Source organism: Saccopteryx bilineata, chromosome 3 (assembly GCF_036850765.1).
Source record: "Saccopteryx bilineata isolate mSacBil1 chromosome 3, mSacBil1_pri_phased_curated, whole genome shotgun sequence".
NCBI lineage: Eukaryota > Metazoa > Chordata > Mammalia > Chiroptera > Emballonuridae > Saccopteryx > Saccopteryx bilineata.
The window spans coordinates 12,631,021-12,643,801 of NC_089492.1; the positions used below are offsets into that span (position 1 = coordinate 12,631,021).

At 46.3% G+C, this 12,781-nt stretch overlaps 1 protein-coding gene across 1 annotated transcript in view; it reads left to right on the forward strand.

Annotated features, from left to right (window-relative positions):
* Positions 1-12,781, forward strand: part of WASHC5 (WASH complex subunit 5) — a 64,093-nt gene extending 51,312 nt beyond the window's left edge. Inside the window, exons 24-29 of the mRNA XM_066265679.1 lie at positions 822-925; positions 2,214-2,343; positions 3,989-4,085; positions 5,393-5,546; positions 9,373-9,460; positions 12,384-12,781. Of these exons, the coding sequence (XP_066121776.1) occupies positions 822-925; positions 2,214-2,343; positions 3,989-4,085; positions 5,393-5,546; positions 9,373-9,460; positions 12,384-12,440 (630 nt within the window). The 3' untranslated portion in view covers positions 12,441-12,781. The remainder of the gene's footprint in view (positions 1-821; positions 926-2,213; positions 2,344-3,988; positions 4,086-5,392; positions 5,547-9,372; positions 9,461-12,383) is intronic.

A 12,781-nucleotide genomic window follows, 5' to 3' on the forward strand; every position in this document is an offset into this window, starting at 1 on the left:
CTCTGGAACTCGGTCCCGAAGGGTTTGCTGTCACCCGACATAGACATTCAATAGCATTTATGCTCATTGCTACTTGGGAGTTACAGTGATTGCTTCACCTTGTTAACATAACTTTGTATCACCAATCTGCTCTTTTAATAGTCTGATAGTTATATTTCATTACAGTTGGCTCCTATGATCCTAATTTTATTTCGTACACATAAAATAATTATTCTGAGACAAGGCCCATATGCTTCACCAGCTTCCAGATGGGTACAAGGTACAAACACAAGGCTAAGGACTCCTGGACTAGGAGTTAGCATTGTTAGAGGGGCCTCCTTGGTAGAATTTATGTGGATTGTTTTTTAACCCAGAGTATTACATGATCTTTATTCCAGAGTGATGTAGAACACTTATATTCACCAAATTTGAGAATTTTTTGAGGGAAATGGCATCCTTAGGATGTGAGAAAGTTCAGTTTAGGACAAGTAAAGGTGTTAGGGCTTCTTCCAGCAGCTGCTAAACTTGGAGAACTTGTTCCGGAAGATTAAAAATAGAGCTCCAAAACAGACACATGCAACACTGAACATTAAAGGGTCGCTCTGTAAAATATTAGGCTCTGGGATATTTGAGGTTGGCATTCTGAAGTCCATCCAAGGGGTGCTTGAATGGTCCCTGCTCCCCCAGCAGGGAGGATGGTGCCCTTAGCCACGAGCCAGTCCAAACAGTGCTTACGTTTTTCTGCAGAACGTGTGTTCTCCAATGAAAACCTGTCATGTTGGTGTTTGCCTCCTTTGCAATGTTGACCTCTTCTACCTGGTCTTGCTCTTGCTTGTTCACAGGTGGGGCAGATGCAGATTCTGAGACAACAGATTGCCAATGAATTAAATTACTCTTGTCGATTTGACTCCAAACATCTGGCAGCAGCCCTGGAGAATCTCAATAAGTAAGTGCCAGCATTTGAAAGGGCCGTCTGTGGGCCTGCATTGTTCATTAGCAGTTAGCAGCCCGGGGTCCTCAACACCTACTCTTTCAAGTTATGGGTAAGGAGGCTCTCTGGATTAATGAGCTTCCTTCCTGTGGAAATCAAATCTGTATTTCCTCAGTATTGTCCCTTGTTGTGTGTGGATGGGTGTATGTGTGTCTCTCTCTCTTTTTTTTTTTTTTTTTTTTTGATGGATTCACTTATTCAGCCAACATATACTGATCACTTTATACACACAGACACTGCTAGGTACTTGCACAGAGTGAGAAAGCGATTACAGTTGACCTTTCAACATGTGGGTTTGAAAGGTCTGCGTGGGTCCACTAATATGCAGATTTTTTTCAGTAAGTACTATAAATGTTTTTTCTCTTATGATTTTCTTATCACTTTCTCTCTCTAGCTTACTTTAAGAATATAGTATATAATATGTGCAACATACGAAATACATGCTAATTGACTGTGTCATTGGAAAGGCTTCTGGTCAACAGTAGGCTATTAATATTTAAGTTTTAGGGAACAAAGAGTTATATATGAATTTTTGACTGCTCAGGGGGTCAGTGTGTTTAACTCTTGTGTTTTTCAAGGGTCGACCATATTACCAAAATCTACACTTGATGTTCCACAGCACTGAGTCACTAATTGTCCTGTGGGCCATTAGAAGTGTTTCAGTTACTAGGAGTGGCTCTGGGCACACATCCGGGAGTGTAGTCATATCTTCTGCCTCCCAGCAACTTACTCTCATTTCAAGCCTTCTACTTTTTTTTTTTAATGTATTGATTTTTAGCAGAGAGGAAGGTGGGCGGGGAGAGACAGGAACATCGATCCGTTCTTGTATGTGCCCTGACCGGGGATCAAACCGGCAACCTCTGTGCTTCAGATGTGCTCCAACCAACTGAGCTGTCCAGCCAGGGCTCAAGCCTTCTACTTAAAGATACATAATTCATGCTGCTTGGTTGCTAAATTAGTGCTTTTGACATAGTAGGTATTGAAAACAGTTCAGTGAATTCGTAAAACTTGAGTGGTGAAAACCTTTGATCTGGGTTAACTTCAGAAGAGAAAGTCATTCGAGGTTGAATTTTACTTATTCCCCATCACAGGCATGACAATTGAGAATTGGAAGGACCATGCCCTTATTTTCCAGATGAGGAGACTGAGGCCCTAAAAGATGACATCAGACACTGTATTAATTGTTGATAAATTCAGCCAATCTCTAACACTTAGCACGGTTTTGTTTTCTCTTCCCACTTAGGGCTCTCCTAGCGGACATTGAAGCACACTACCAGGACCCTTCCCTTCCGTACCCCAAGGAGGATAACACGCTCCTATATGAGATCACAGCCTACCTGGAGGCAGCCGGCATTCACAACCCACTGAACAAGGTTGCTGATTAAAATACATAATGGTGTGGTGGGGGACAGGGGCGTCCAAAATGGTGATCTGGCCCAGGTGACCGGTCACTGTGCTGAGCTGGGAGAACCTGGATTCAGAGCCCAGAGCCTCCATTCCCCAAGTGCCCCCTTTTTGAGCTCCTGGTTCCCAAGTGACAGGAGGATGTGTTCACGCCTGCCCTGCCTGACCCTGGCTGTGGAACCCGGGATTTTACTGTCTGTCGGAGCTCCGTAAAAAGCCCAAAGTGCTCTGTCTTTAAGAGATTCGCTGTAGGTTTGTCAGGTATGATCCTTCCTGCCCGAAGGTGTTCCCTTTGTGGCCCACAGTAATCTCACTTACGACCGCAGACTCTTTCCTCCCAGCCTGGGAGTTGTTCACAAGTTGGTGTCACATCTCATTGGGCGGCAAAGCCTATTCCCGAATGTTCACGTTTTAATGACTGCTTGTAGGGTGTTCATCTAGACCAGGGGTAGTCAACCTTTTTATATCTACCGCCCACTTTTGTATCTCTGTTAGTAGTAAAATCCAACCACCTACCGGTTCCCCAGTAATGGTGATTTATAAAGTAGGGAAGTAACTTTACTTTATAAAATTTATAAAACAGAGTTACAGCAAGTTAAAGCATATAATAATAATTACTTACCAAGTACTTTATGTCGGATTTTCGCTGAGTTTGGCAGAATAAATCTTTATAAAACAACTTACTATAGTTAAATCTATCTTTTTATTTATACTTTGGTTGCTCCGCTACCGCCCACCATGAAAGCTGGAATGCCCCCTAGTGGGTTGGAGGGACTAGGTTGACCAGCACTGCTCTGGACCCTATATTACCTTTGTAAAATCTATAAGGGGTGAAATTTTTATATCTGTATGATGCCCTGGGTTTTTGGTTAAAAGATTGTGACCCTGAATAGCAGCTTACATTTTTTGAGTACTTATTACGAGCCGAGCACTGTGTATCGACCGTGGGTGAGATTAGGGAAAGTTGCTGGGATGTGCCCTTGCTGGGTGAGGAGCAGGAGGGTCGGAGACGGGCCGCACCCCCAGGGCCCCTCGCCAGCCAGGGTGCCAGGGTGGAGCTGGGCAGTCAGAGCTGCTCACCAGAATGCAGCCTGTTCCCGGGCCAGTGGGGAGGAGGGATTCTGCCAGGTGAACTGGGAGGGTGGCTGCTCTATGACGTGGCCCAGGGGAAAGCAGATGGTAGAGGGGACATCCACTTGCTTTCTGCCTGTGGACTGCCGCTGCTGCCATATGGAGCTCCTTCTTTCCCCCCATGCCCCTCCCTCCCCTTTGCCGTGGCCGCTGTGTGTGCTCTCCGTCCCAGGCTTGCTCACCACCTTGTTTTTCTCCCTTTTTAATGACATTCAGAGACTTGAGGGGGGTGGGGAGTAAAAGCAAAAGTGTTCCTTTCCCAGGAGGCCTAACTGTTACATGGGTATTTATTTGTGGGGGTGCAGGGGACCCAGTGCTGTTAAATAAAATGCTGAAGGCAGCGAATTCATGGAACCATCCTTGTTTTAGGTAGAGCAACAAATTGAAATAAAACGGAAACTTTCTCTTTGTAATGTGTATATTCACTGTGGTATTGTGCACTGTCAAGAAACCGTGCGTTTTTTCTCACCTTTCTCTTTCCAGATCTACATCACGACCAAGCGCTTATCCTATTTCCCAATTGTCAACTTTCTATTCTTGATCGCTCAGTTGCCAAAACTTCAGTACAACAAAAACCTAGGTATGGTCTGACATTTATTCTTTGCAGTAAGAACCAATATCACCAGGTTAATAACTAATAAAACAGCTCTTTGTATAGAATGCTGTGTCACATAAGAGATCTTTTCTTAATTAAATGTGTGTTTATAAAGTCCATGTCTTTGGGCCTCTGAAATTTAATGCCCCCTAATGAAATGTAGACAGTGGATTTCATATCAACGAACTATAGTCCTTTAATTTCTAATGTTTAGTTAGGCGACTTTGTTGTGCACATTTTTATAATCACTCTTTTAATTGATTCCCAAGTACTTCCTCTGTTTCCAAACCTTTTTCTAAGTAGAGTTTTAAAAATTCACTATAGAGGTTAATTTACTTTGAAAGTATTATAAGACCTTTTTAATACAGAACCATATTATTTTTTAATCAGCAAGTGAAGTATTTCCCTTCCTATTTCATAAACTTTTTTAGGATAAAGCTGTAGAGTCCCTTAGATTTTTATTTTCTCATTCAAAAATATTTCATGATTCCAGACACATCTCCCATAACCAGCCTGTTACTGCCACATAGCATAGAGAGGGTGACACTGGAGAGGGCCTGACCGTAGGAGGGAGGGAACACCTGCGTGTTCGGATTCTGGTTTCACCACCCTCCACCTGTGTGACGACTGTGGCCAAGTTACTTAACCTCTCAGGCCAATCAGATTTTTTAAATACTTGATATTGTACTCAGCACAGAGCCAGCCCTCAACTGAGGCTCACTCTGTTTTCTGTACGTTGGTCAAAACCAATGTCAAGAAATTATTCCAAGCGGATTTAAGGGTTCATCTCATGAGTCAGAGCTTCCTGTTCTCCGTGTTACTACTACTACTGATGGGTTGTCAGTGCATAAAGACACCTTGTTTACATTAAATACTTTATCCAGCATTTTATTTGTTTTCATTTAAGAGTATAGTTCAGGGTCTCTTATGTGTCATGCCACCCTTAATAGAAGTTGCTTATAGTTCATTTTTATTTTCTCGTTTACATTTTTATATCTTGAAGTTTTTGTACAATCACATTCCTTAATTATTTAATCCAAAAGAGAACGTGGCAGTAATAAAAATGAGAAATCATTTTGTTGTGTTGAATCTGTCAAACCTCTAGAAACCTCTGCCAACCCCAGGCCTAGTTCAAAGTGCAGTCCAAGTTGTTATTCCTTCCAGATAGTCACATGCCAGGGACGATGTGGGCCCAAAGCGCGCGGACATTCACAAACGTTCACACTGAGTGCCGCTGCCCAAGGCCAGCACTTGGCCTGGCGGCGTAACTGGTGACCTGTGGTTCCTCGCAGGAATGGTCTGCCGGAAGCCTGCCGACCCTGTGGACTGGCCGCCGCTCGTCCTGGGACTGCTCACCCTGATGAAGCAGTTCCACTCCCGCTACATGGAGCAGTTCCTGGCACTGGTCGGCCAGTTCATCCGCTCCACCATGGAGCAGTGCACCAGGTGCGTGCGGCCCGCCAGGGAAACGGGATTACTGTGAGCCTTGTACGCCAAACTCCTCTGAGTGTCTCCTGGTGGAGACAGGATTGGCTGCTTACCTTGCTCTGTGCAGCAAGTCAGGGCACATCTTCTTGTTCGGAGGAAATCAGGTTGGGCCCCTCTTAGTCACCCGCCTGGGAGCCCCCGGCGCACTCAGTGATAATTGCATGAATGAGTCACGACCAGAATTAGTGCGGGGAAGACAGTGCAGGCCTGTTCCTCTGTCGGCAGGGATGCCACACTCAAAACCTAGTGAGCCTGTGTGGCCTGTGGGCCACAGCCAAGGGACAGCTCCACCCCCTTCCATGGGAGGCAGGGAGCACATCTGTGGCAGACCCGGGACCCAGCTTGAGCTCCTGGTGTCCACCAAAGTTCCTATTTAATACAAAGCTTGTAAACCTCTCTTCTTTTCCCTCCCCAAATGTGGCTGTGCTGGGTTCTGAGCCTCCTTCTCTATACCCTAAAGGTTGAGCCCAGCTAACTATAAGTCTCTGCATGTTACACATTCAAAATCTGGAAGATTGCCACCAGTCACTTTTGTCCATATAACTTAAAGACAACAGGGATGGTCTTCCAAGTCCTGTGCTGATGGGACACGATTTCAGAGGCCATTTCATTTTCCTCCACCAAGGGCCTGAGTCAGTTGTTGGGTGTTCCTGGCGGGTCGTTGTCCAGTGTCTGCTGGGACACTCCCACTGATGGGGCTCCCATTACCTCTCAACACAGCACAGCACACTGGTAGAGTCCTTCTTGTAGTTAGAAGTTCCTGAATATCAGCCTGGAATGTCGTGTGGAAGTTCCAGTTCGATTCCCAGTCAGGACACACAGGAAAAGCGACCATCTGCTTCTCCACCCCTCCTCCCTCCCTCCCTCCCTCCCTCCCTCCCTCCCTCCCTCCCTCCTTCTCTCTCTCTCTCTCTCTCTCTCCCTCTCTCTTCCCTCCTGTGGCCATGGCTTGAATGGTTCAAGCAAGTTGGCCCTGAGCTCTGAGGATGGCTCCATGGCATTACCTCAGGTGCTAAAATAGCTTAGTTGCTGAGCAATGGAGCAGCAGCCCCAGATGGGCAGAGCATCACTTGTTAGGGGGCTTGCCTGGTGGATCCTGGTCCGGGTGCATACAGGAGTCTGTCCGTATACCTGCCTCTCACCCTCTCACTTAATCAAAACTAGATGATAGATAGATAGATAGATAGATAGATAGATAGATTAAAAAATCCTGATTATGATAAATAAAAAATGTCATCCATCTCTCTGAAGATGTCACACACTAAGCCTTCTTCTACCCTTTGAAGTTAGATGGAATAAATACAGTGTCCCCCCTTTGTAGTGTCACTTCAGTTGTTAATGTCCCCTGCTGCCTCAGGTCTTCTCTTTCTTTGGGTGAGCGCCTCCACTTTCCCCTGGCGTGCTGTGGAGACCTCCCGTGGGTGCTCTGGTTTGTCACTGGCCACTGTAAAATGTGTTTTCCCAAACCGGTACACGGATGACAGTTACAGCCCTCCCCTTAGGGTGGGGGGTTATCACTCTCCTTCGTCCTGCACCCTCTGCTGAGCACAGTGCCCTGAAACTGCACTCCTAGGTCCTTGACATCCGTTGCTACCGGCAGCTAATAGTGATTTGATCTTCTTTTCAAATCCTGGCATCTTTTTCCCATGAGCCTCAGTCAGGCCAGTCCTTCCCCACCTTAGTTAATGGTTACAACACCAAACACTGGGTATTTTTCTACGACCTGTGATCAGCCATGCGTCCAAGAGCAGATGTTTTAACAATTGAAAAATAGAAGAGAGCTTGGAAGGATGGGAAGTCTCAATAATGAAGTTGTAACAATCACAAAATAAGGCCAGTAGCAAGGGAAGGCAGCAGGTTCCAAACATGTGACGCATCTCGCCAGGACCACGGGGGTCAGGTGGCACAAGGGCGGTTGTTTCCGGTCCCCTCCCCGCCGGGCCACCCTCAGCCGTAGTTCAGCATCTGTCAGGAGTGGGCAGGTCCTCCACCCTCTGCTGCCGCCTTGCTGCTGACTGCCCAGGACGAAGCCTGGTTCCGGTCCGGCGTGCTCCTGGCCGCCTGGAGAGAGGTCCTCAGGACCCAGGGGTCGGGCTGCAGCTCAGGGTTCCAGCGCCTTGCTGATGACCGCCCAGGACAAAACCTGGCTCCGGTCCGACGTGCTCCTGGCCGCCTGGAGAGAGGTCCTCAGGACCCAGGGGTCAGACTGCAGTTCAGGGTTCCGGCGCCTTGCTGATGACTGCCCAGGACGCAGCCCCGGTCCGGTCTGCGTGCTCCTGGCCGCCTGGAGAGAGGTCCTCAGGCCCCAGGGGTCGGACTGCAGTTCAGGGTTCCAGCGCCTTGCTGATGACTGCCCAGGACGCAGCCCGGGTCCGGTCCGGCGTGCTCCTGGCCGCCTGGAGAGAGGTCCTCAGGACCCAGGGGTCGGACTGCAGTTCAGGGTTCCAGCGCCTTGCTGATGACTGCCCAGGACGCAGCCCGGGTCCGGTCCGGCGTGCTCCTGGCCGCCTGGAGAGAGGTCCTCAGGACCCAGGGGTCGGACTGTAGCTCAGGGTTCCGGCGCCTTGCTGATGACTGCCCAGGACGAAGCCTGGCTCCGGTCCGGCGTGCTCCTGGCCGCCTGGAGAGAGGTCCTCAGGCCCCAGGGGTCAGACTGCAGCTCAGGGTTCCGGCGCCTTGCTGATGACTGCCCAGGACAAAGCCTGGCCCCGGTCCGGCGTGCTACTGGCTGCCTGGAGAGAGGTCCTCAGGACCCAGGGTTCGGACTGCAGCTCAGGGTTCCGGCTTGGGCTGAGTGAGGTGACACAGGAGCTGGAGATGTATGGAGACCTCCCTTCTCTGGTCCCTGCAGGGCAAACAGAAGGGAGCCTGGTCACACACTGAAAGGACTAAGCAGTGGGAACCTTTCTGGGGGCAGTCATCAGAAGCATTCTTCTCAAAAACCAGAATATCACCAGAGAAATCTATTGGTAGTCCAGTGCCACAAAACCCTTGTTATTTAGAAAATGCCAGTCTACATATACACTGGAAGTAGCTTTCACACCTGAAACTCATTTTAATAAGAAGAAGGTAAGCTCCACAAGAAGACTGTGCGGCACTTGGCTGCATCCCCACTGTAGAGAGTGGTGGCGGTGTAGTTGTGTGAATGGGTACATGACTAGGACCCATGTGGAAGTGTTAGATGCCATAGTGAGTTGACCCCCGCCAATATAAGTAGCGGTTCAGGCACAATCCGGGTACTGGGGATAGGGCAAGGGAGACATGACCCAGGCCCTCAAGGAAGCCCCACACTGGAAAATTTAAGAGGCTGGTAGAAGACACCAAGTATACTGAGAGCATAAGAGAAAAGCCATCTGTCCACAGGTGCCAAGGAGGACTTCCTGGAGGAGGGAGTACCAGGCTGGACCTGGAAAGATGTCCAGAGGTTTACTTTCAAATGAGCATGCAGAGACTGGAGGGCTTGGGAAAGTTTTCCCTGTTGAGGGGCCTGCCCGTCTTTGAACCACGAAGTGCTGAAGGGTCCAGAGAGAGCTGAGCCAGACAGAGGGCTGGGGCCATATTGCAAAGGCCCACGTAATCCACGGAGAAGTTGGGGTCTTACCCTCACCGTGCTCTGAAGATGGGCAAGCAGGATAATGATAGAAATCAAGAGGATGTCCTACAGCTCTGTTTCTTCTTTGACTTCACTTAGTAATCTGTCCGCGATTGATTCACTATTTCCGTGTCGTGACTGAGGGGCTCCTGTGTGCAGAGCAGTTCATGGACCCAGACTGTTCTCTTACAGCCAGAAGGTGCCTGAGATGCCTGCAGACGTGGTGGGTGCCCTCCTGTTCCTGGAGGACTATGTGCGGTACACACAGCTGCCCAGGAGGGTAAGTGATACATACAGAACAATAATGCCCGTGTGTGGAAGAGTGGCGCTGGGCTCATCAGGAGTGAAGGCTAGCCGCTCATGCACCTGCAGAGAGGCCTGTCCCCTCACCCCTGCTCTGCCCAGCTCCGTAGTGTCCCCTCCTCCACCCTGTGAAGTGCTTTGCAAGAAGACAGAGTTGAAGGCAGCTCCCCTCCCCTCTCATTGTCTGCCGTACTTCCTGTGGACAGCCACTCACCAGTTCCAGTGAGATGTGCCGTCCAGCGGACTTCTCGAGGTGTCCAGGCTGGAGAAGTACCGAGCGTGGCGTGTTCGTTCCTTCCTCTCCACAGTAACCTGGCTGAGTTCACACCACGGCTGACATTACCCGTGACAACTCTTTCCAAAATGACACACTACTTTGTACCTTTTAAGAAGTTCTTTTTCTCTCTTACTAGTCATTTCACTTTTGGTAGGTTTTAGCTCAAATTGGGGAGCTTGATGTTAAAATATAAAAGACTTTCAGTAGATGCTGAAAAGCCTGATTTTGAAAAATTTGTAGGTTAGGAATCAAAGATCTTTTTTGATAGCAAAAGCAAAATATGCTTTAAAAATTAACTGGTGGAAACGCTGAGGTCGCCGGTTCGAAACCCTGGGCTTGCCTGGTCAAGGCACATATGGGAGTTCATGCTTCCAGCTCCTCCCCCCTATCTCTCTCCCTCTCTCTCTGTCTCTCTCTCTCTCCCTCTCTCTCTCCTCTCTAAAATGAATAAATAAAATAAAATAAAATTTAAAAAAAAAACATTTAAAAAAAAATTAACTGGGAGTGCCACACTGAGCAGTGAGACACCAGTGACATCCTCACGGAAGACAGGACCGTAGCTGCTATGCAGGTGCCAGACGATAAAATAAATGCAACAAAAATATGCACAGTGGGGAGAAGACAATTGTACTTATTGAAGATGTAATACTCTTCCTTGAGTGTCCAGGAGAATCATGGGAAAAACAACTCGGAGTACAGAAAAGCTGGTTATAGAATAATGTATAAAATAAATATTCTAATGACCCAATTCAAAAATATAATGTACAAAAGTTTCTACTCACAGAATTAGCAAGGACATAATATAGCCAAAACTAACCTCTTGAAGAAATATGAAAGAACAATTTAGATAAAGCTGTATAATCTTAAAATATAAAATGTGTCCAAGTAGAATTCTGAACGAGATATCAATTCTTTCTAGTTTATAGCTTTACTTGCAGTTATGATTAAATTTCCAGATAATGTTTTTAACTTGGGGAAAAATAATTTAGACATTTCATAGGATTTGGGTTAAAATAGGATTTGATAAAAAGATGAAAACGTATTTATGCCAAGTATGAAAATATATTGTAAGACTACAAAAATCAAAATAGTTTGCTCCTGGTGTGAAAACAGATGGGTCAGTAACCTAAAATGTGTAGCCTGGAAACAAACCAAGCATCTGCAGTCATAGAGAAGGAACAAGAGCGCCTCAAATTAGGGCACAGATTAGAGTCCATTTGAAAAGTGGAATAAATTAGTAGATATTTGACTAAAATTAATATATCAGGTCTCTGAACTTGCTACATAAAGCACCAAGGGAGGAAACCATAAAAAGATTTAGAGATCTGATCTCTTATAAATGCTAAATGTAATTCAACAATTCTGTCAAATGTCTCTTAAATTAAAAAGTAGAAAAAGTATTAACAGAGGACCAGTTTTCTTGACTTATAGTGGGCTCTTGACACCAGCAAGAAAAACATAACCCAATCCCAATAGGAAAAAAAAAAATGGGTGAAGGATACAAACAGGCCATTTCCAGGAAAAGAAATATAAATGGTCAATAGACATCTGTAAAGACGCTCACCCTGACTTCGATTCAAGGAACATGGATCAAAATAATGGTAAATGACTGTTTCCATCCCCATCAAATCGGTAGAAAGTGAAATGTTGGGTCCCTCCCTGTGCTTAGATTAGAAGGTTTGGGGAAGTAGACCTCAGTCCTGTCAGTGGGAGTGTAAATTGCCTCTCCTTTTGGGAGAGAAATTTGGCTTTATCTACCTAAAATAGAGGCTTGTAAGCTTACTTACCTGATCCCAGCAATACCACTGCTAGGAATAAGTACATAAGGTCACCAAGATGTGTGTGCAGGGATGTTCATAAAATCAGATTTAGCAGAGGTAAAGGACACAAGATTATGTATATCTAATTGTGTGTGTGTGTGTAACCTGTTTTAGTTTCCTCTAAGGGATTAAGATTAGATTTCTTTTTTATATTCCTGCATTTGCTAAACTTCCTCTAATTAGCAGCTGATACTTTTATAATCAGAAAAAAATTGAACACTGCTTTTAAAAAATACCAATCTCCAGCCTTTGGGGATACCTAGCTCTCCACTCGCCGGGTCCACCCCTCAGGGCTTCCCCAGAGAACAGCTAAGAACGGATGCCTCTGTGGGCCTTCCTCCTCTCCCCCGTCCTGCTGGGTCCCTTGCTGTTCTTCCTGTCTTCCTAGAGGTACTGCCTCTAGTACTTCCTGACAGATCCAAGTGCCTTTAGGAGCCCAGGTCTGGGGCCAAGGAAGCTGGGCGACATCCTCTGAGATGTTACAGTGCCAGGAAATTAGACAGCAGGACGAGGACCCTACTGTGAGTCCAGGGCTTCCCTGTGGTTCCCCTTGGTCTAGCAGGGGTCTCAAACTCAACTCAGCATGTGGGCCGCAGAGCAAGATCACAGCCGTTTGGCGGGCCGCACTAGGTCTACAAAAGGCAACTGTTACGCAACACTTTTCTCACTGCAGTTGAAAACAACCCGCGGGCTGCGAGTTTGAGACCCCTGGAAAGGATATCTTCATTTCTTCATATGGAAAATTTTGGATTTGTTCTGAATGATACCATGAATTATTTAACTCCTTTGTTTTATTCTTTTAGGTTGCTGAAGCTCACGTGCCTAATTTCATTTTCGATGAGTTCAGAACAGTCCTGTAACTTTTTCTTCTTCTACTTCTTTGATGTAAGGATTGTTTCTAAATCCTCCCACCATCACTAAACTGAATTAAGAGGATAAACTCAACTGATCATATAACGACGTTTCCCCTTTATTGTGGGAAACATCAGACATTCGGAGTAAGCTGTATCTCATGGAGCTAGACAGTAGAATATTGTTGAAATCATGGTATTATATGCAATTTATATCATGTAGAAGCAGAACACATTTTTGTACTGCCTCTTGCAAATGCTCAATGTAATTAAGTAGATATTCATTTAGTTTTATGATCTAAAGAACTATTTGTGCAACTCCAATTTTCAGTAAAATAATATTGCCAGTA